A 23,473-nucleotide genomic window follows, 5' to 3' on the forward strand; every position below is an offset into this window, starting at 1 on the left:
AGGTCCTTATCCCTATTGTACAGAGATGGCTGCTCCTAATCTTGAGTCCAGCAAAGCCCAGATTCTGTGGATTTGTTTGGCCATCACACAGGACATCAACATTTATATGATGAGGATTAGAAGGTGAGGATTAGAATTGTCCAGCACATGAAGGCTCTTGACTTTTTAGACATTGTCAACATTATCACAGGTGATAGCACTATACCACAAAAAGCATTAATGAAGTTCCAGGGAATGCTTAAATGTACTTTCTAGATGGACACTTTCCAGTTGTATGCACGTTGAATGACAGCTTTAACTTATTTGTCTAGAAGTTCAACAATTCCTAGGGAAAGGGAAAGAAGAGATAGGTTTTCTATCATATCCAAGTCTCAGAAATTATTAATTTCACTCCCACAGTATCCACTGTTTCCCATATTCCTTTCCCTCAAAAGTGTGGCAGAGGCGTCTGGAGTTTTCCAAGTGATGGGTGTTGAAATCACACCCGATCTCCTGGATACCAGGCTGAGGTGTTCAAAGCATCCTGCTGTTGTTGGCTGAGCACAGGAGATTGTTCATTAAGAAAAATGACTGTGTCATTCATACAGGGAACAGCTGCAGCGAGCAGCTCAGTGGCAGTGTTCAAGGCTCTGTAATCTCCTGTTAGTTGCCACTTGCCATTAGATTTTTTTTACTGGTCATAAAGGAGAATTGTAGGGGAAATGAGACGTGACAATAATTCCCTGTTCTTCCAGCTCCTTTATCAATTCAGTAACAGGACAAATAGCACCAGAAGGTAATGTGTATTGTGGAATATTAACTGCCTTACTATGGGGTAAAGGAGCAGCTGTTTGCAACAGATTAGCAGTCAGAGATGTATCTGTAGGAGATAAGCTTGGGGGCAGAAGGGGTGATATCCCTATTTCCCATTTTCCCCACACTGGCCCTTCGATACATCTATGCCCAGTATATTAAGGGCACCCAAAAGTAAGATCAGGTGGATTGTCTGTCCCTTAGACAGAATCAGCTTTGCCCTGACCAGAGGGTGGTTGCTGGGTTTCCCATTTTGGCCTGCAATAGAAATTTGACTGCTTGCAAAGCAGAGGCTGCCCTTTTTAAGTATACTGACGTGCCATGGATGTCTGGATTTCTGTGTCAGTGAGGAATGTTGTAAGGTAGGGATGGATCATTAACTTGGAACCATCATCTTAGGACTGGGATCCTCAGCAGTGTGAGTAGCACCCACCTTAGTTTCCTAAATATCCTGTCTAGGTTTAGTGCTGGTACGTTTGTATGTATCCCTGAGCTCACAGTACTTGCATGCTCTATCCCTTTGTGTAAAACAGAGCTTACTCTTCAGAATTTTTAAAAGTTTAATGAGGGGATAAAAAGGGACAATGTCTAGCACTGGGGTGTTTTAGCTGTTGGCCAAAGGACACACCAGCAGATTAAGACAGTGTTATCTGTATACTGTTACATTACTGAGGTGCATGCATATTCATGTGTTTCATACATTATTCAAACATTCTTGTGAGCTTTTTGATGTTTCAGGAACTCTTTTGCTTGATTTTACACTCTGACTTATCTGCATGACATCCTGTGGGTTAAGTCCATATATTTTATTTCTTCTTGTGTTTCCATCCTGTTGTTTCACACTCCCTGATAAGAAGTTAACAAGTTCTTCTATAATTCTTCTCCATGCTCTGGTTTGTGTCACTGTTATCTTATCACTTGGAGAGGTCGGTCAGCAGATGTGGGGGAAACAAGCATAATTGCCCTACACTATTCCCTTAGTTACATAGGAGCATTTTAACATTTTGTGTTTTACTAAGGCCTATGATAGAATACATTCATCACACCACTATTTCTACACGGTGCAAAAACTAATAGATTGTATTACACTAATAAGCAGCCAAAAGGAGTTACAAATTGTACCATATCTAAATATTTATGATCAATAACAACATGTAAAAGCTAATACATAAATGCGAAAGCCAATATTATATTGTCATTTTTAACACCTTTGAACATATGGTGTCACCCTGTCTCCAAACACAGATCCCAGAGGGTTATGAGAAGTAAAAGAGGAAAACTTGTCCATTGCCACAAAAGGAAAGTTGGCATCTCAGAGACAGCTTCTTCTCTAAACACATTTTCCCTCATCTTTTACACTCAGTAGTAACTGACCATGTTTCTCAATTTCCCCTTTTGTCTTTCACATGGAGATAGGCTGGCTCTTTTACATTTTCTCTAGCTGAGGGTCTCCCTTGGATTTTACCCTCTGGGATGTACAGTGGTAAATCTGCCAGCCTACACTGAAGGACCTCTTGGAGAGCAATACCTCTTAAGCTTGTCTTAATGGCCAACGCTAAAGATTCCCACATCCACTCAGCTTCCATTAGACACATTTCAGAAGTGTGCAGGCTCCCAAATCACCTCCCAGGGATGCAGTTCTGCTGGGCGGGGTTGTCAAGCTCCTGGAGCAAGAGGTGCTATTCCTTCCAATTCAGTTAAAATCACTGTTTTCACCATGACTGCATAAAGGCCCTTTAGTTCTTCCTGGCTACCTGTCCTGCCTACGTGGCTCTGCTTCAATCCAATGCTGTTGCTCCCAGCACACATGAGGCCTTAGCATGAGCTGGGTTGGCCAAATCAGGAGCCTGAGTCACAGAAAGCCCGGGGTCTTAAGCAGACAAACAAAAACAAACAAAAGCGGTTGTTGTTACTGTTTATCAGGAAACGTAGTGATAGGAAGTGGGGTGACCATTTAAAACTGAAAAAGTGTAGATTTATATTAAATAGTGGGGTAGATTTATATTAAATATTGGGAAGAAATTCCTTACTGTGAGGGTGGTGAGGCCCTGGCACAGGTTGCCTAGGGAAGTTCCATCCCTGGAAGCATTCAGGGTCTGGTTGGATGGGGCTCTGAGCAACCTGGTCTAGTGGAAGGTGTCCCTGCTCATTGCAGGGGGGTTGGAACTGGATGATCTTTATGGTCACTTCAAACTCAAAACATTCTATGATGCTACGACTATTCTCTTCTAATCCACTTACACAGGGCCAGTGTCTGGTATGTAAAGGGTGATAAGAATATTATTTCACTGAACTGACCTTATACATGTATCCACAGCTTGGTCTGACAATGCTTACACACTGTAAAATAATCCCTTATTTCTGGGCAAAACTGGCAAATCTGTCTTCTGTCTACAATTAAGTACCCTTTATTCCATTTTTTGGCCATGTTTACAACAGCATAGCTGTTGCAAGTGTATAGAAAGTGTAAATAACTTGCCTAATATTTTTCCTAGCCACCTTTCTCCTTGTTTCTCCTTCAGTTACGAATGCCTTGGAGAAGAGATCATTCTTGCTTAGTGCCTAAAAATGCCTTAGCTTATAGGGGGAGCTAGAGTAAATAAAAAAAAATAAAAATGCTGGATTCTATTTTCACTAAAAGAAAAAAATAAAGGCATGTTATAACCTTGATTTGGTGTGATTATACTGTAAATAGGCCATAAACAGTCAAAGGGAAAATAACCCACAATATTCACACCTTTAAGAGACTGTGAGGTGGTAATCGCTATTCTTCCCTGCTGTTCAAAATATTTTCCGAGTGTGCTCAAAACTGCATTGGCAGCAGAATGTGGCCCAATTCAAGGGTTTTAATGCTACTGCTAAGTAGAAATGATTTTTGACCTCGAAATTTTCAGTGAAATAGTCTGTATTTTGCAAAAAGAAAGCATAGCCTGTCATTGCAAAAGCACTAAGAAAAAAGGCAGAGACCATCAGAAATCTTTCTGATAAGATAATCCCATGTTTAAAAAAAATTATCCAGTTAAGGAAAAAGTACAAATGTTGAATTTGAAAAATAGGCATATTCCATCTGAAGATGCCAGAGAATTTCAGTATTGCGTGCTGAAGCTAATGTGGAGCATAATGTCCACTTTATTCATGGGGAAATAGGAACAAGAATTTGCCTTCAGCTCATTTTTTAACTTGTCCCCAAGAACTGTTGCACTTTGCATGCCACACACAGAACTGGCATTTTAAACTGGCAGTATAGCTTACATTTAAGACCACAACCCTTCTTTACAAGCAGCATGGCTACCCCTGCCTGTCACAACGCTACAGAAGGGCTCTGCCAGAGAATCGTTCCAAAAGCTTGCAGGAAGATGCTGTGCTTTTCCTGCCCTTTGTGGGTGAGAATCTTTTTCATCTTACATCCATGCCCATACTAAATACTTTAAAAATATTTTGTCTTTATGACCTATTGTTTCTCAGCATCCTTTTGGGCTGATAGATAGCTAAGGATACAGATTATTTACTGTCACTACATTAACATCCAGAGGTCTTAACTAGCACCAGGACCCCACTGCAGCATGTACAGCATGCAGCACAATTCTAGATGTTCTCACCCTAAAAGACTTGCAAGTTAAATGAATGAAACAGACACAGGCTGGGAGAAAGAGACTGCATCTGTCAGTGTGTTTGAGACCCAGAAACTGAGCCCAGTGTTGTACATGGATACTGCAGCAGTAGCAGTCTGCAGGAAATTTCAAAAGATAGAGCTAAATTCACCTTGCTAACAAACATTCTCCATGAGCAATCACTCACCTCTCTGTGGCACAATTAAACATGCACTGGCTCCGGAGTGCACAAGCACAACTTTCTAAACTGGTGATTAAGGCTTTTGCCTGTGAGGGGCAGACATATGTTTCAGGAGAGTGTGTGATGTGAAAGAGTATTCATCAGTGCAGGCTTTTCCCCTCCCAAGTTATGGCTCCTGGCTGCTACCTTGCAAAGCAGCAGCACTGTGCCTTTTTGGCCCAAATACTTAAATAACCATTTCAAAAGGAAATATTTGATTTGGGACTCTTCAACAGAATAATCAACAGCACAGGGAAAGAGCCTGACACTTCCTTGGACCCAGATTCAGGTTCTCTTAGTGAGTTAAAATGCTGTCTTCTGAGACGGCCTGAACACTGAGCTACTGAGTTGAAAAAGGCCTTTTGTCACCTGTTGCTTATGGGCTATGTCTTGTCTGTGGATAAGGTTGCCGTTAGAACCGAAGGTAACCTCAGGTCTGTGAGCACAGGCCGGGGAGAAATTTCTCATGGCAGGTTCATGTTTATCCATCATAATCCAGTGTAATTGCAGACTGTCCCTAAAATATGCTGCACTGAATTTTACAGCGCTTCAATCATCTTTCGGATCTGGGTCACACTTATGGTACAGGTGGTTTCAAATATAATTATAGGCCATCACATGGATGGGACATACATTCCTGGCAAAACTGGCAGTTTTACCTGTGTTTTTCTGTTTGAGAAGTGATTCAGAAACAATCGGATTGTTCCTGGCTCTGTGTGGCAGATTGCACTTGAGCATGCAGCACCCTCCTAGCCAGCAGAAAGCTGGGCTAAATCACTGGCTGGAAGTACTAGCCTGCTTTAGCATTTAACACTTCCTTAGCTTTAACAGTGAAACTCAGCAAAACGACAGCTTTTATTTTTGCTTTGTCCTAGGCTCAAAGGCTCTCAAGGCTCAAAAGATTGCAAATGCCTCTGGAGTATCAAAGCTTCAAATCCAATGTAGCCTGGCTATTATTCCCTTCAGCCTGAGCATGGGCAGTTACAGAGATGGGATGAATGCTCCCCATCTAGATAATTTAAAACCTATGTTTAGCATTAATTCTGTCAGTTTGGAGAGCAGGCAGCTGACAACACAGGGCGATGCAATACCCTGTGCTTCTGCTGGACTTGAACATGGTAAGAGCCCATTGTGTGTGCTCGCTGGAATGGGAGGGGTTTAGGTGAGATGAGTGAATGGGCAGAAGAACCTGCTCTGAGGGAAAGGTCTGGACAAGATTTATGCAGGCAGTGACACAATCAGAAAGATACTGCATGAGGCACATTACAGTGGACACACTAAAAGTCATCCTATTGCCATATTCTACCATAGGGACTGAGTTACACGCTGTGAATATCATGTTCATTGCACGAAGAAGAATAAAATACTGTTTGGCTTAAACCTATTCCTGCTTGTAAATGTGAATTAAATCTGTTCTCCTCCAAATTTCTTTTGTTCTGCTGCTTTTATCTTTGTGGAAATTTTCTTTGGTGATTCCTCTGTTGTCAGTCTGGCCCTTAGAGGTGAAAATCATGAACCCTTCTGAAGTTACAAGCTCTAGGAACATGTCCTTGGCTGGAGAGAACATGGAGTTACAGAAACCAAACCAGAGTACACTGGTACACTGGCTTTTTCTGCCCTCTTCTGTGCAATTATCTGGGGGAAAGTTCTCTAGGCCAGAGAAACTATATTCATAACATCCACTATTTAAGCCTCTCACTTGGATTCCTTCCTTGCAGTGAGAACTGACATACTGTCAAAGTTGACAGCACTATGCCAGTTTATTGCACCAGAAGACCTGGCTTTTCCTTTCCTCCCATCTGCAGAGCTTGGCTGCTCCCATTATGTGAACCCTTTCTCACTCCTACCCCTAATAAAATCTCCATGCTTCACATGCTCCCTCAGCCTTCCTTTGATTCGTGCTCCCAGAGTCTTCCTCGCTGCTGACGTCGGGAGCGTGCACAGCTCTGTAATTTCCCGACAGCCCTTTTCAAACACTGCCTTTTAATCAGGTGCTGTGTTTTACCAGCACTTCCTTCTCTCACTGAATGCCTTTGAAGCGAGGCTGCCAACACTGGTGGGGTTCCTTCTCCGCTGCCTTTTTTTGTTGTTTCCATACAGAATTCTAGGACAGAATTTTGTAGCTTTTTAGAAGCTCTGATTTTTTTTTTTTTAATACTTTTTTTTTTTTTTTTTTTCTGTGTTGTGATCCTAATTTCCTTCAGGATTTCTTCTTCCTCTCCTGGGAAATTTGTCTCTATTTCTGGCATCTGTCCTTCCTAACCCTTCCCACGTTTCTTCCCTTCTAAAGACAGGGGAAAAGAATCCATTTAATATTTTTCTGTAGTAACGTCTATCTCATCTGTCAATAAATTACCCTTTGCCATCTCTGGGAGACCCCTTTGTCTCCCTTCACTGACCTTATTCTGTACCTTGCCTGTTTTTTTTTTAAGGGAGGATGCAATATCCCTGGGCTGTCATTCCATGAAGAACAGCTGTCATTCCTCCCATAGTGTATGCGTATGTGTTTGAGGAGGGAGGGGAAAGGGAGGGGGGAATTAGGGGAGGATGGGGTTCTGCTGTTGGGAAATATGATGGTCCTATTCAGAGTGGTAAATGTTTTTTCATTCATGATATTCCGCTGCAATTCTGTCTTTTTTTTCAGTGGTTTTGGACATTCATTTTCTTATTAATCTAACACTATCTGACATATAAATACACAAATATTTATTAAACGTATTTTTAAAATTCGTTATGTATGCATTTTATAAATGTCTAATTTCTGCACAGTCTCTGCAACTGTGAATGCTATCTCACTCTCAGAGCTGCAGTCTAATACTACAGAGGTGGATTCAGAAAGCATTATCTGTGGCTAAAAAATGTGACTTTTCCACGTATTTTCAGCATTACAAGCTGAAAAGCTCTCTGAGAGGGTTAAAGAGCATGGTATAGTCCTGCATGTAACTAGCTAGCTGTGAAGACCTGCAGAAGGAAGAGACAGATCCACGAATCCAGCAATTCCTGCCCTGTCCTTACTCCTTGTGTTTTTTGAAACTCCCAGACTCCCAGATAACTCATCATGGAGCAATCTATGCATTTCTTGTGGTCCAAGGGCTTTGTGCATAGCACAGGTACAAGTTCCTTTCTTCCTGCTCCTGCTCCCACACACAATCTAACCAGAAATTAATGCAGTTTGAAAAAGCAAATGTTAGTTTAGATCAAATTCTACCGATGTGTTTTAAGAAACAAAGGAAGTAAATCCACCACAGATGCTCTCACCTCTGAACCTTCTGGCAATTACACTTCTTAATGCATTTATTTTCACAACATGGGCGTGAAATAAGGAAATGCAGTTATTGTCTATGGTGTGCATAGAAACACACCAAAGCGACCTCAAGGCACATGCTGGGGCCCTTATTCTCTGAATACCTGACTCAAAAACCTGCTGAAACACACTGTGATTCTTGTTTGATCCAGCCTTGGGGATTCCTTTGGAAACCAGCAACAGGCACCATGTTTGTGTCACAGGCCAGGTCCAGGCATGGCCTCTGGACCTGTGAGTTCAGAGGTGTTCCAAAGGCCCAGATTAGCAACACTAGAGAAAGACTGAAGAACTTAAGACAAAGAGAATGTCTAGATACAACATACATACCAAGCTCCTCACTTCCTTGTCCTGTGCTAGCAGGACATCAGCAGAACATCTTTTCTCTTAAAAACACTATAGTACTTGTTTTACAGCTGGTTTGTGATTGATGTCCACTCTGGTCCTTTCTCTCTCATCTGATGGCTCTGGCAGTCCCTGCTTGATTTAGCCATCCCAGCCGAAAACGTAACCCCTCTCCACAGCTAGACGTAATAAATTCTTTAGCCACCACAGCAAAATACATTGATATGATCTTGAATTAAATCACTCATGTCTGCAGTTCTCAGGCCAGGATATCACAGTAAATTGGTATCAGCTGAAATCAGATTTACATTAGTAAATGTATCAGGCTGTGAGCTGAACAGTTTGTACTGGCCATACCACTCATTCAGCCACCTCTTCTTTGGGATAACTATCTCCAGCACCTTAGTAATGCAGCCAGCTGAACAGTGGTATCTGTAACTTCTCCAGGGGGAATCACTGGGGCTTGGGAACCAGAGCCTTTACTTCCCTAGAAACAATCTGTGCCTTCAAGGACTAAGGCTCTGTCTGCATATGGAAATCAGGTTTTCAGATGTATTCAAATGTTGGTAATACCAACTCTGCTCCAGCATCAGGAAGAAGGTGTGGAGTCTACTGAAGAATAGCTCTTGGCTACTGCCATCTTCAGGACTATCCCACGTTAATTACTCAGGTCTCTTGTAAAAAGACACCTGTGGCAACTGGCAGAGTATCTGCACAAACATTAGTGGCCTTGAGGCTGAGAAACTGTTAAATAGCCTTAGTAATAGAATATTAAAATCTTGATGATGAGTGAGCGTGGGTGGAATAATTGTCTGCTCAGAAAGAGGCATCTTTTTCTCATTCTATTCCTGTTGTTGAATCCTTATCTCCTGGATAAATAAAAACAAACTCCCCAGTTATTGTTCTCGTTCACCTTTTGACTCTTGATTAGATTTACTGCAGATACACCCCTCTGGCAATGAAAATGGAATAAACACATTTCTGATGTACTCCAGCGGAATTCTCAGCTCCTGCTCCATCCTCAGACCACCAAGGTCCTCATTTTCTGAATGGTGGTTACCTGTCCTTCTAGCACATGAATGAGATACAACTTTCAGAGAGATCACTTGCCTTGATTACCAGACTATTCTCTTTCACTTGGAATCTTTATCTTATTTTTAATCCTCAGCACTTGGAGCCAAACCTGATACCTTTCTGAGGAGAGAAACCCACAGTGATACAAGCTGCCTTGCTTGGGCTGCTTCTCCTTTCTATATTTTTCAGTGTTTTCCCAGATGAGGCCCCAGGATTATTGCAAACGAGTCCCAGGAAGAAATGCTGCTCAATTAGGCGAAAAGAAACTCGAAGGAAAAAAGGAGTAGAGCCAGCAAATTGCTTGAGATAACAATCTCCCCCCACCCGTGTGTCTCTGTAACTAAGAGGATTAGCTGAACTTTCTGTGTCACACCAAAACTGACAATAAGCAACAGTGACTTCCCCCCGCTGGCACTTGTACCTTCACATGTTTCATTTTCTTGCCCACACTACTGCCTTGCCCCTTGCTGATTGTATGACAAACTTGGGGATGAACATGATGGCTCTTTCCTTTCCTTTAAGATTTATGACTCAAAGCCAAATAAAACCCAACTCAAGTTATTACATGCTCTGTTTCCTCCTAACAACAACTCACTTTTAACAGTGTAAGCTAAGCAAGGAAACATGGAAATATGGTCTCCTTGATCTCACCTGATCTGTCTGCTGCTAGAGATGCAAACAGCAGCCTCAGGTCTGCCAACACGGGAGCAGGCATAAAGACATCCCTTGGGAGCAGGACCAAACGTCTGGAATATATAAAGAAGAAGTCCCATCAAAATTCAAAGTAACTGAGGTTCCATGTAGATACAGCACTGCCAGCAAGGAGCTGGATGTTTATTTCAAGTTAAGATTTATCATTCTGTAGTAGGAGGACTACCTAGAGTAGTCTTGCAGTGAAAGGAAATGAACTTTGTTAAAGGACCGTGTCACCAGTTACGGAGTCAGCCCCATGTTCCTCTGACAATGGCGTACACATGATGAAAAGAATATTGCTCGTGGCCGAAGATGATCAAACATCAAATAATTCCAGTTTCTAAAGTAAAGTAATTCCTTTTGCTGACCTGTGTAGAACATCACTCTAAACCTGGCAAACAACTCCTTTCCCTGAGCTTGCCAGAGAATTTGTACAGAGAGATGAAGTTCTAGGAGACAAGGCAAAGGAGGAGCATTCTCCCACCCGCACATGCTCCCTCCCTTCTCTTCCCTGACTTTCCACAGAAGACTACAGCAGAAGGTGGTGGTAATCCAAAAGATGAATGTCTCTGATAACTGAAGGGCTGCACGCAGGCACACTGACTAAGTAAGCGCCTGTGCCACAGTGAAGAAGGAACTTGAAAACAAGAAGGAGGCGGCAGAAGAAGAAAGAAGTAGAAATGATTTCACACTGATGTAAAGCAGATACCAACACACAAAAAGGGAGTGTTGTGATAAAACAAGCTAGGATGTGGGACTCAGGTGATCACCACCAGCATAAGGATTGAGGGGAAATGCTGACACAGCAAAATCTGCAAGCAGTATTAGGGTTGGGTCATAAAATGCATGGGACTTGCCAGTTCTTGTAAAGCATTTTACTGAACTAGGCATCTGTGCTGTATGCCCTCTCATTGCTACACAACTCCCTGGACCTAAATTAAATCACTGTGGCACTTCTGCCATGTTAAACGGTGCGAGCAGGTACTCTTAGGCCACATAAATTCAGTGAAGTAGTGTTTTGGGTGTCCCTGTACAGCTTTATTTGTGATCAAAGGGTATGGTGTTGTGGGGGAGAAACACTTCCAGACAGATTTAGACTTTTACTCCAAAAATCTGTTCAGACTGAGGCATTGTAAAAACTGCCCGGTGTATTGCCATGGGGCAAGACTGCCTTGTCACTCTGTAGCAACCCCTGTCTCGCCTGTATGGAGCAGCAGTTTTAGTTCAAAGGGATCCAGGTCCATTCTCTTTCCCCATTTACATGAAATGGGACTAGAGTGGAGCGTGGCAGCCTATTAACAGTGCCCCACAGCACTGCAAGAGTTCTGCCTAGAGAGTGAAGGACACCGTGTCCAATTGAAATTACAGAGGAATTTGGGGTAGGCAGAATGTAATTACACAATTGGAATTTAAACTGTGAAATTAAAAGGAAATATTCAAGGATGAAGGGGCAGAGAGAATCCCTAATCTCCAGCCAGGCTAGGCTGTGTGACAGAAAAGTCCCTTTCTGAAGAGGGAATAAGCAAAGAGCTGTCCTGGAAGAAAGGGAGGTAAAGAATAAAGACAATGTTTTCAAAAGCACCCTAACTCCAGCTGTGTGTTTGTTTCATAGCCTATGTCTATTCTACAGAAAACCTTGCGGTTGCTAAAAGGCATCAGATGTGTCCCTCTTGGCCCCCTCTTCACTGAGGTCAAAAACAATTTGGTTCCTCATGTAAGCAGCACCAAAGCATTCCCAAGGTCTACAGCAGAAAGCATGCTGTACAACTGGCCAAAAAAAGGAGTTCAGCCCTGGTTTTCATATGGGTACAAACCAGAATTTGCCCTTCTACCCAAGTTTGTCACACTGCTGGCACTCTTGCTTTAGTATCTGAGCTTTTCCCAACTCTCAGATAATAATCATCCTAACAAAAACAGGTATTTTTAAGGGTTTTGCTGTAGTAAGGGGAGGAAGAGAAAACCACTGGAAGCAGATCTGTGACAGTTTTGAGTGGCAACTTGAAATCAGGCAATTGCAAATCCCACTCTTTAGATATCTGAATCAAGTTGTAGGACCCCATTGTCATCCCTCTCAGAGCAGAGAAACAGGTAAGGCTGCAGCCAGCCTTGTAGGTCTCTGGGAGAGGAACAGTAACTGCTGAACAGGGTCCTTCAATCAAGGCACAATAGAGAGAACTGGGGGCTCGTCTTCTTGTGCTGCCCAGCTACACGTGCAACCAAAGACGAGTTTCTTAATTTCTCTGCTTTGGTTTACCATTGCTAAAAAAGCACAGCAATAGTTTCCTAAATCCTCAAAGCTGGTGATTTGTAAGATGTAACTGGTTAAAATCAGAAGGTTCAGAAGCTGCATTGATGACAACTTTTGAAATGCATACAAAAAAAACCTGAGCTAAAGTAAGTGCAGGCAAAGCACCAAGGAGTGAGAAATAGATTGAAAACCCCACCTGAAAAGATAAGTGTTCTTTTAGTAATTACCTCTCCCTTTCTTGAAGATGTGTGAAGGTTCTGATTTACAGGGTTTTTAAAAAAATATTAAATGAAAAACATGCTTCTTTTTGCCCATGCACCACTTCTTATCTCCAAAAAATCAGTTAGCTGCACTTGGGAGGGGCAGAGTTTTATGAGATGGTACAAATTTCCTGGTATAATTTTATTATCGTTAAGATTCAGAGGAGTGGCGACAGCTCTCACAAACAGGAGATTCAGGGTCATCTTGTCTCCAATCCAGAGACAACAGAATAGGGTCAGAACCGAAGGCGGAAAGCAATCTGGTCAAAGGCAGCCAGAGGAGTGCGCAAGGGGAAAAAAACAGCCAATATATGCAGTGGACAGTCTCCATTTCTCTTCTGCTGTTCGTGCTCAGCACTCACAAGGTGCGTAGGAAGGAGATCTGAAGAGGGGGAAAAGTATAATAATGGAAAGAGACAGTACTGGTGGGTCCCAAGCCTTGGGGATAAGGGTGGATCCTTTTCCATGCTTGGGAACAGGAGGAGGGCGTGGAACAACGCAGGAGAGAAAGGAAAAACAGCTTTGTGGTTAAAGTACTGAACTGCACAGCGTCAGAGCACCTAGGTGCAAGTCTGTGTCCCACTAATGTCGGCTGTGACACTGGAGGGACTACGCACAGTCTTTATGTTGCTTTTCTTCACTTCTCCTCCTCAACCAAAAAGGTACTAATCCTATTTTTCCCTCGCTCTTTCCCTGCCAGCTCTCTAAATTGCAAGCTTTTTGAGACACAGTGTCTTTTGCTATTGATAGCATGTTCAAAAAATAACGCTGTAGCAAGAAGACTGCCCGTTGCTCTGTCAGGTAGTGTATGAGGATGAGAAATAGGAAACAGACAGAAACACACAGATAAGTTTAATTAAGTGTGAGACAATCTGTGCAGTCCCCAAGTGAAAGGAATACAGGGGTTTTTGAGGATGTATGTATGAAAACATAAGGGGCAAAGAAAGACTGTTTTGAGGCAGAAGCCTCTAATAATCTGGATGACCAAAGGGAAAGCAGAAGCAAACGTAATTTTAGTAACAAGCCCTCCTGTAGGAGAGAAATCTCATGTGAAGAAAACAGCATAGAGAGAAGGGGGACATCGTGTGAGAAAAGCAGCATCTGGGATTCACATCTGAGTGGCACGGTGGAATTGGAGCAGAGCAGATAAGTTTGCTCTTAATTTCCCTATACACTAGAGCTGTTTTGTGAAAAGGATAATTTCCTTCCCACTGTGCTTTTTGCTTAAATACTGTGATTTCTGTTTCTTTTGCTCCCTGCCTTCCCACCTCATGTTTCTTTTGTCCTCTGCCTCCCTACCTGAAAAAAAAAAAAAAAATTTCTGTGAAACACTACTGAATTAATTCTAGCAGGAGATAGAAAATTCAGAAGGTCACATAGCAACCAGAGAAAATTTGGGGTTATGGGCACAAGTCAATCAGGCCAAGGAGGGCTAGGAATTAAGAGGTATCTGGTTCACCATCAAAACAATGGACTCAGATACGCTGCAGAGCTTTATAAGATCCTCAGATACCATTTCTTCCCTTTACATGTGGTGTTGATTTTGAACACTGTATTGTTTTTCACCGCCAGAAAATCTTTTTAAAGCAAAATCCCTGTGAGAGGCGAGTCTGTGTGGCTGACAAGTCCAGCCAGAGAACAGAATCACAGGGTCCTGCTCGCTGCTTGCTGCCCTGGGCTCTGTTTCAGCACATACTTCACCACCAGCGTGAGCCCAGTCTCACTGACTGCAGCTGAACAACCAACTTTCTTACTTATGTCTTTTTGTGAAATGAATCCAGAGTACTCAGCTCCTCGTAGGACTAAGCTTTGTGTTATCTTTGTGCCCAATTATCTCAAATTTCAAGTATTTCCAGCAAGTTGCTCATGAGTAAGACACCAGTCAGGCACTATGTGGCACTCACAATTGAAAGAGAGGTAAAATTTATCTGATAAATTATTCATCACTAATGATTTGGCCAGCTTTCCTGGATATATAGCCACAGGGATGTATGACACCTTGGGGAAGGCATCAGATAGAGATGCATTCAAAGAAAACTAGAGGAGAGGATGCAGACATAGATCCAGACTAATCTTTACAGGGAGAAGGAGAGCACCTATGTGGCTTGACTGAATTAAGTTCTCTTTATAGGTGGTCAATTAGAAAACACAGAGCAGATTATGAAAACCAGAAAATGACCAAAAAAAAAAAATAAATCACAAAAAAAAACACACACAAAAAAAAAACCAACCACACCACAAAAAAAAAAAAAAACAAACAAAAAACCCACACCCCAAAAAACAAAGCAAAAACCCAAACCACTAGCAACTACTAGTTTTCAGACATCTTTTCTGCAGCAGCTGTGGGTTCCAGCTAAGTGTGCAGAAGCTGAGCGAGAGCAAAGGCTAAATCAGGTGTGGTAATGGGAGCAAATTCTCCCCAGCAAGAAGCTGCTGGGATCAGGGAAGAGGTTACTGAGAAGTGGCATGCTGGACTGAGAAGAGTCTTTGGGTGAGATAGGGAGATACGGGAGAGAATATTCAGCGTAGGCAGGATTAGAGCTGCGCAGAGTCTTAATCTAGGCAGCCCTTTCTCTACACCTTTATCTGTCCTGGTGCAGCCCCTGCGTGCTGCAGTGCTGGTATATAACCTGGCCATAAAACTGGATTAACTGGCCCACGAGGATCATGGCTGAACTGAAGAGGAGCACGACAATATGCCTTTGTTTACATGTTCGCTCCTGTGAGTGCAACACAGATCTTCGGGAGACAAAGTGCTTAATTGCTGGTTTAGGGTGTCAGCAAATGAATGTGCATGAGTAGAACTGGTGTTAGGGGAAGGTTTTTGCTCTTTCACAGTGCAGTCCATTTCTGCTAGTGTTTTCTGCAATAACAAGAGGTTATTTTATAAGATGGCAAGAAAAAAAAATCCCATTACCAGTGGACCTTACTTTTAAATAAAAATGACAAAATTACCTTTCAGATTCATCCCTTGGAGATACACCCTGCTGTCTCCCTTGTCCAGCTTTTCCTTTTTGGCTCTTTCCTACCAATGAAAAAATCTAGTGAATGTCTCTGATACAACTCCTAATTTCTTCAGCAACAGCATGCAAGAACAGATCCCTGACAGTTCCTCTTACTCCACAATGTTTTGCACCTCAGAAGAAAATCCGGCTTGGACTCTGACCCATCTGAGTTAATGACTCTTGGAAAACGTTAAGACTTAATGAATGCCATTCTATACCGGGCTCCCTTTCTTCTTTTTCTGGAAGTACGTTACAAAGCTCAGGGATAGTGTGTATTTATGCAATATTAAGAATGTGAATAAGTTTTATTTTTAGTCTGCCAAATCTGTCAAGAATTAACAAAGTTTTGCCACTCTGGCTGATTGCTTGTCCTAATTTGAAAGCTTTGAATCTAAAGCTAATTTTATTTGTTGGTCCCTCTGGTCTCATATTTACTCCCCTTTAACGAGGGAGGCATGAAACCTGACTCCCCTTCCAGGACAATTTGACGCGGGAAGTGTAAGAGGATAAAGTATTTTAGAAAAGCACCCCAGGAGCATTGGGTTGCCCAGAACGAGGGAATGTTGGGGTGGGTTTTTTTTTGAACAGAGGAGAATTGCTTCCATGAAATCGCTCTTTTCTGGAGGAGAAGCAGACCCTCGCTCAGGCACCTTCCTCCATGGGAACCACAGGTCCTGCGATTCCATTTTCCCTGGATGCAATTCCTCTTTATTCACAGGGGCTTAGTCTTGCCCAGGGCTTGGGCAGTACCTGGGTGCAGGGGAAGTCCAGATGGGTATTTCCACACCACCACTCACAGAGACAGCGCCTTGGCTCTTCACAGGGAGGCTCCTGAAAGGCACCGGTCCCCCACAGATTATTTCAAGCTCAACCCCTCAAAAAATGAGTCCACTACTGATTACCTGTTTACCTCAAAATCTTCATTCTCTCCCCTACAGATGACCTCAGATGTCACCCCCAGAATATGAATTTTGTCCCTGATAACTACCTAGATTGTACCAGCATGAAAATCCAATGGCTACATTTACCTTATCCCCAAATTGTTCATTCTGGTCCTAAAGATTCAGTCAGATTTTTCCTGCAAAATGCTTTTTCCTTACAAATGACCTGAAGTTTTCCCCCCTCACTAGTGATTACCTCGTTTTTTCCTCAATACGTCCATTCTCTCCCCTAGAGATTATCTTAAGTTTTAGCCCCACAATTTCTCTTCCTATCCACTACTGACAGACAGCTTTGGTTTTACCTCAATATGTCACTCCTCTCCCCTACTGATTAACTCAGATTTTACCCCCACAATTTCCTCTTCCCGTCCACTCCGGTTACCTTAATTTTATCTCAAAATGTTCATTCCCTCCCCTCAAGTTTTACCCCCAAAACCCTTCCTTCCTGCCTACTACTGATAACCTTGTTTTTACTCCAACACGTCCATTCTCTCCCCTATAGATTACCTCCGACTTAACCCTCAAAACATTCAATTTGTCCTCTGAAAATTACCTAGATTTTACAATCACAAAAAACCACAAAAAACAAACCCGAGGACTATGGGGAGGACCTTTTGGGGGGGGGGGGGGGTCGTACCGCCCCGTGCCCTGAGGGGGCTCGCGGGGGCGCCTCAGTGCGCACGCGCCTCCCCCCATCGCCCGTCGGCGGGGGGGGGCGGGGGAGCGAGCCGGTCCGGCCGCGCGGCGCATGCGCGGCGCCGCTCCGCGCCCTCGCCGGGAAAGCGGCCGAGGAGAAGGAAGGAGGGTGGGGGGGGGAGCGCAGAGCCCCGGGCGCATGCGCGGAGCGGCGGCGGCGGCGCGGGCAGGGAGGGAGGAGAGAGGGAGGGGAAGGGGAGGGGGGAGGGTTTATCGCGCGGCCGATTTTTGGTTAAAATATTCAAAATGGCGGACGGAGGAGCAGCGAGTCAAGATGAGAGTTCGGCGGCGGCGGTGGCGGCGGCGGCAGGTAATCATTACTGCGTTTTACATATTCATATTCATACTCGCGCGCGCGGGGCGCACCCCCCCCCTCGCCCGCCCGCCCGGCCCCGCTTAGCATAATTTATTAGTACTCAGGATTATTATAATTAACGGCACAGGAGGGAGCGGGGGGGGGGAAGGAGAAGGAGAAGCAGAGCAGCCTCCCCGCGCTGGGGAGACACACACACACACACGCACACCGTCCCTCCCGCACACGGAGCCCGCACGCCGGGGCACCGGCCATGGGGGCGATGGGCGGCGGCGGCGCGGCGAGGCGGAGGGGTCGGGGCGGGAGGGAGGGGGGACACACACGCCGGGAGGGAGGGGGGAGGCAGCCCCGCACCCAAAAGCGTTCGGGGGTGGCTTGGCCGCCACCCGGCCCGCACTCCCACAATAAACCCGCTTTACATATTCATGGCAGGGGGGGGAAGGGAGGGATGCTGAAGGAGCGATCCCGGCGGGTCGCCCGAGTGGGGCAGGGTCCCCCCGGCGGCGGGGCGGAGGGGGCCGGGGGTGCTGGCCCCGGGCTGGGGCCCGTGGAGGCAGATAGACTCGGTTTCTTTATGGCTCCCCTCGTTGCCCCCCCCCTCTTCTCCGCAGCACCCCCCCCAGCCAGGGGTTTATTTCCCCAGAGCCTGGGCCTTGTAGCGTGGGGTGGGTGGGTGCGGGGAGGGGGGCAGGAGGCGAGCGTGGTTTGGCTTTTTCATTTAAAGCTCCCCCCCTCCCCTCGCAAGGGGCGGGTGCGGTGGGGGGTGACGGCGGGGTGCACGGGCAGAGCCCCCCCGCGCCTTTCTCCGGCGGGAGAGGGACCCCCCCGAGGGCCGGGCTTGCCCCCCACCCCCGAGGGCCGGGTCCGCAGCCCCCGAGGGCCGGATCTGCCCCGGCGGTGTTTGCCCCGCTCCCCCTTTGCCCCAGGGCACGGCCGTGCCGATCCCGTCCCTCTCCCCCGCGCTCTTCCCTCTCTTCCCTCTCTCTCCTTCTCATTTGAATAATGTCTAATTCGGGGAGGTTTATATTATTGAAATGGCCGCCCGGCTTTCCCCGCCTCTCATGTTTAGTAATTCAGACCTTTAATAACAGCCACTCAGAGCCCAACGCCGTGTTTATATTTTACATTCGCCCCATGTGCTTTTGTGGTTCAATATGATTCTTCTTTCTCGCTCTCTCGCTTTTTTTTTTTAAATTTTCTTGGCAAACCCACAGGGCCCCGAGATCAAACCCAGGCTATGTGAGGAGAGGAGGGGGAGAGCCAGGCCCCGGCTCCTCTGGCAAGCGCCTAGGCCTCACTCTGCTGCTTGATTTATTTACTAATAACCAAAATGACCCCCCCATCTCCACTCCACCCCTGCCAGCAAAAACAAAACCCTCCTGGGGCTTGAGCAGCATCAGATCTGCTCATAGATTCTCAAACACTCATGTCTTTTAAATAAGGAGCTTATTTTTAATTTATAGCAACTCAAGACTGTAAAGCTGTTCCTTTCATATCTGCTTTTCAGAGGCTTGGGCATTTTTGGTCCCTTTGTCCTTGATTCTTTTCCTTAAAGGAGAGTTGCTTCTAATTTACGTTTCCTGGCACTGAGAGAGCTATAGAAGACACACTCAAAATCTAAACAGCTTTCCTCCTCCCTCTGAACACAAACAGAATTGAATACATTGAAGATAATCTTATTCACCTTCTTTTTGCTTAATGTGGATGAGGTTTAACAGTGCAGTGTGTCAGATGCTTTTGTCACTGCTTGTATCTTTGACTGTTCTGGGTTGAGGTTTTTTTTTTTCTCTTTCATTTAGATTTGGCTTTCAAGACAGAAGATACCACTAGGCAGTACAGGGTCTAGAAAGGAAGATAAGTTTTCTGTGATTGTGTCATAAGAACGCCAAGTGAAAATTGAAATTAATCCTCTTAAACTGTCTGGAGTAATTCAGTTTTAAACCAGATATTAGTCTACTTAGAAATAAAACAAATGGGCTACTTGATTGAGGGGAGGCAATAATTTAAAATAGAAAATATTTATGCAGGGATGGGTTTCAAATAAAACTGTGTAGGTTTTCATTAGTGACCATTGTTTTCACCCTGTGGAGAAAAAGGACCTAACAGCAGGATACTTCAGAGTAGCAGTGCCAGATTAGCATGTAAACATCTTTGAAACACTACTAGGAAGAGCGTTCACGTGCAAGTGCAGATGGCGTATTTTGTAGTTTGGTTCTAAATTTAATTTGTCACAAAATACTGCACTGCAGCTAATGAAAAGCATTTTGATTTAAAAAATAACGACTCAGATTATTTATCCTTTTTTCTTCACCCTCGGCAAAGACAGGCCTTGAATACAAGAAGGGGGAAAAAAAAAAGCTGTAGAAGCTGTAATGAGACTGTTCAGGTGACTGACTGTTTCACAGACCAACAGCACAAGGCTGGCTGGACAAAAAGCAGTAATATGATTTCATGCCTTAAATAGCATATGTTTTTGCACTCGCTTCACAAGATGTGGTCAAGCCGATGATGTCATTGGCCAGAGGACAAGGTGCAGTTAATTTGATTTATTGACCTGGGGTGAGGTGTAGCACTGAAACCTTCTCATAGGGAAACCATTTATCTGAGGACAATTTCCTTTATAGCAGCAATTTAACCACTGCTGAGACTGTAGATATTTTATCCAGCATGATAAAAATGTACATTGCATCTTGCAAACAAAATTTCTTTGTCACTGGCGATTTAGTAATTTTTATAGAATGGAATACCGGACAGTGGCCTTGTGCAGTGTTATGGCTGAGCTGGGATTTATAATGCTGAATTCAGGTATTTACATGCCAAAATACAAGTGTAGTTCTCTCAAACGTGTATCTGTGTTCCTGTGTTGCAGCTTAAAATTTTACTGGAATGTGCTGGGGGTAGAAATACATCTTCACCAGTGAAGCCTGTAGGCAACGTGTTAGCGTAATGCACCTTTTCCCAAACCTTGGCATCACCTTCACTTGTCAGAAGGTTCCCAGACTGCTGTGTGGGTATTACTGCTCAGTCTTGAGTGTTTGTCTGAATCTCAGAGTTCTGTGTTAGTTTGTCACAGGCAGTTGTCAGCTTTTAGGCTGCTCCTTGGACCATCTCTGTGTCTGTTGGGTCAGAGAGTAAAAGAAACTTTTTCTTCTCTATTGTCTACCTGGCTGTGGTGAGAATAGAGGCTTGTGCAATTGTTACAGTATTTTTATCAGGAGATATATCAGGAGAATATACTCTATTTTAGCTGTCTTTTCAGCTTTTAATTTATTAGAGACAGAAGGAAGTGTCCTCCTGTGAAATAGTTCCACTGCCTGATTACATCTATTCAGTTATTAAGGTGATGCTGCATTTTTATCTTTTCTTTTTTTTTTTTCCTTCTCTTTTTCAACACTAACCCAAACTTAGCAGTCTGACAGCTGGTTGGAAAACAGGGCAAGCTGTGCCAGTAGCCATGCTGCTGCATGTGGAGCAGAACTGGGGAGGTGTGTGTCAGGATGGTTTTAAAACTGGAGAAGCTAGAGCTTCCCTCTTGCTTCCCAGAAGGAAGGGGGGGAAATCTAAGCTTCTCACCCTGTTATTTAAATAGGGAAAAAAAAAATCTCAGGTTTGCTGTCACTATCAATTTCTCCAAGATTAGCCTGCAGCCGTTATTCAAGCAGTAAATGTTAATACTGGCTCCCTGATGCCGGATGTGGATACCTTGTGAATGCTTGTCTTGGCGAGCGACAGTGGCGATGTCTGGAGGTGCCTCGTTTGACGGGATCGGTGAGGTTGCCTTCACCTTGGTCTGTCTGTTAAGCCCAAGGAAGCACCAGCGCACTCTGTGTTGGGAGTCCCTTGTGTGTGAAGAAGTGCTGTTCCTACTTTGGCTTCATCATAATAATTTATAGCCCAGAAAAATGAGGTTTGGAATACCATTGTCACTGAAATAATAGTTGTCAGATTTCAAGCGGTAAATTCCACATTTAGAGTAGCACACTTTTTCTGTTTTCTTTATATCCAGATGTGTGAGGATGCAAAGAGTTCTGGAGTAAATGTTTTGTCCATGCTGTCCAGGATGTTTTGGTTGGGTTGATCTGTCATCCAGTTTCTTTCTGTTAAATAGGATGCAAGTCCCTCTTAGGCAGATTTATTTACTCTCCTGGTTCTCTGGCAAATTAGCAGTAGGTTTTTGAGGCATGCACTAAGTTTCCATTTGCTCTCTTTAAATTTTGACTCCTGTGGAGTTCAAGATTTCAAAACAGGTTGCAGCATCATTTTCTATTCCTCTTAAACTCTTGTTGCCCTCAGGACAATAATCTTGATACTTCTGTTTTATACAGCTGACAATTAGGCAGCCTCTGCTCCTTGCACTTACAGCTTTATTATTTTTATCATGAGAGAATCAGTGACAGTCCTGGCAAATGACTGTCTTTTTTGACATACATATTTTGAGTCTTGGTGACAAAGCTGTTGTCAAAAGAAGGTGTTGAACAAAATTAAGTATGACTTGAGCGTCCCAAATGTGATGTGCTTGGCTGTGCTTAAGCTGGAATGTGAATGAAAGACTATCTGGTGTTGCTGAATAGACTTACAGTGATGGCTGTTCACTACTGCAGAGATTTGCTTCTGTGTTAACAAATCCCCCCCTTTTCCAAATGTGCTTCATTGTTATACAGAGCAAGTTAAGTGTGGGAATTGTTGGGCCAAGTGTAGGAGATAAATTTAAGGGAAGATACTAGTTTCTGGTTAGGGTGTGTTAAATAATTGCTGGCATTTCATATGAAAGGGTTTTACAATGCTAATCTGAGGAAAAAAGAATCCATAGATGTATTTTCCTTTCTGTAACTCTTTGCATTAAATTTCTTGAATTGTGTGAATAGGGCCTCGTGCTGCTTCATGTGCACTTATTTTTCTCAGTAGAAAAGGAAATAATTACTTAATATCTCAGTATTATTCCTTTCCCTAGTTTCTTATTTCACAACTATCTAGGAAATATCCACATTTGTTAGCTGTATTATGTATGTGAGCTTTATATAGTGCATTAGGAAGTCTTTGCAAAAGGAATTTTTTGTAGACTGCTACTGACTAATTGAATTAGTTTAGGGTTAATAGCACAGTTGAGTGATGAAGTGTTGGTTTGGTGTAGAGGATTTGCCGGGTTCCAATCCTGAGTTTGTCACCAATTTTGCTTGCTTTGCTGTTCTGGGCTAAATCTGTGTAATGGGAATTATAGAGCACATTTTCACAGGGATGTTGCTGGGGGAAAAATTAGCTAATGTTTTCAGGTGTCTCTGAGGGTAACATAGCTGTGATTCTTCTGCTTTTACATGCAATCATCCAGGCTGGTGCCCAGGTTGAACTTTGCCGAGGATGTTTCAGTGTTGGCACACTCCCGTCAGCGATGAAGGCCTCCCGTTGTACAGGCACAGATTACTGTCAGTTCTAACTATGGTGTGATGCAGATCTGCTCCAGGGTATGCGGTTCAGTGACAGCTTAAATCAGCCCCAGCCTGTCCTCATCTCCCTGTGTGTTCCTGCCTCCTTCCCTGTGCTGGTGCAGATGCTTGCTGGATTCCTTTGCTGAGCTAGTTCAGGGAATTAAATTGGCAGAAAACAAGCCTTGCCAAAAATAATGAATAGTTTTTTTGTTGGTTTAGCTCTTTGAACTGGCTTACAATGAGATTAGACAAATAGCAGTACCAATCAAGGAAGGGAACAAGAAGCACATGTGTTGACCCAAGTCTTCTCATAATTTCATTCTCTCTGATGGCTTTCCTGTTGGCATCAATGGGGACTCAAGCTCTCAGCCATGTGATCCTGCCACTTACTTGGCACCTGTCCTAGTACTTAACTGGATTCCAGGATGCTCTAGGTTAACTTGCTAACATGGTGGAAAACTAGCTCCAGATCGTTTTACGTCTTTGTTTTATGAAATTGGCTCCATGAAGACTTTCAAATGCAAGCAAGGGGGAAGAGCCATTGAGTGAAA

The 23,473-nt window shown here is 43.9% G+C and overlaps 1 protein-coding gene and 1 long non-coding RNA gene across 8 annotated transcripts in view; one reads left to right on the forward strand and one right to left on the reverse strand.

Moving 5' to 3' along the window:
• Nucleotides 1-188: 188 nt before the first annotated feature.
• Nucleotides 189-15,764, reverse strand: LOC131574941 (uncharacterized). Its single transcript, XR_009276627.1, has 3 exons — nucleotides 15,500-15,764; nucleotides 9,995-10,089; nucleotides 189-325 (listed from the first exon to the last, which is right to left on the reverse strand). It is a non-coding gene; the product is annotated as an uncharacterized LOC131574941 (long non-coding RNA).
• A 1,648-nt stretch (nucleotides 15,765-17,412) lies between these two features.
• Nucleotides 17,413-23,473, forward strand: part of POU2F1 (POU class 2 homeobox 1) — a 103,308-nt gene continuing 97,247 nt past the window's right edge. For all 7 annotated transcript variants that reach the window (XM_058841540.1, XM_058841549.1, XM_058841558.1 and 4 more), the window contains exon 1: nucleotides 17,413-17,496. In XM_058841540.1, coding sequence (XP_058697523.1) covers nucleotides 17,433-17,496 — 64 coding nt within the window. In that variant the 5' untranslated portion in view covers nucleotides 17,413-17,432. The remainder of the gene's footprint in view (nucleotides 17,497-23,473) is intronic.

Source organism: Poecile atricapillus, chromosome 1, assembly GCF_030490865.1.
Source record: "Poecile atricapillus isolate bPoeAtr1 chromosome 1, bPoeAtr1.hap1, whole genome shotgun sequence".
NCBI lineage: Eukaryota > Metazoa > Chordata > Aves > Passeriformes > Paridae > Poecile > Poecile atricapillus.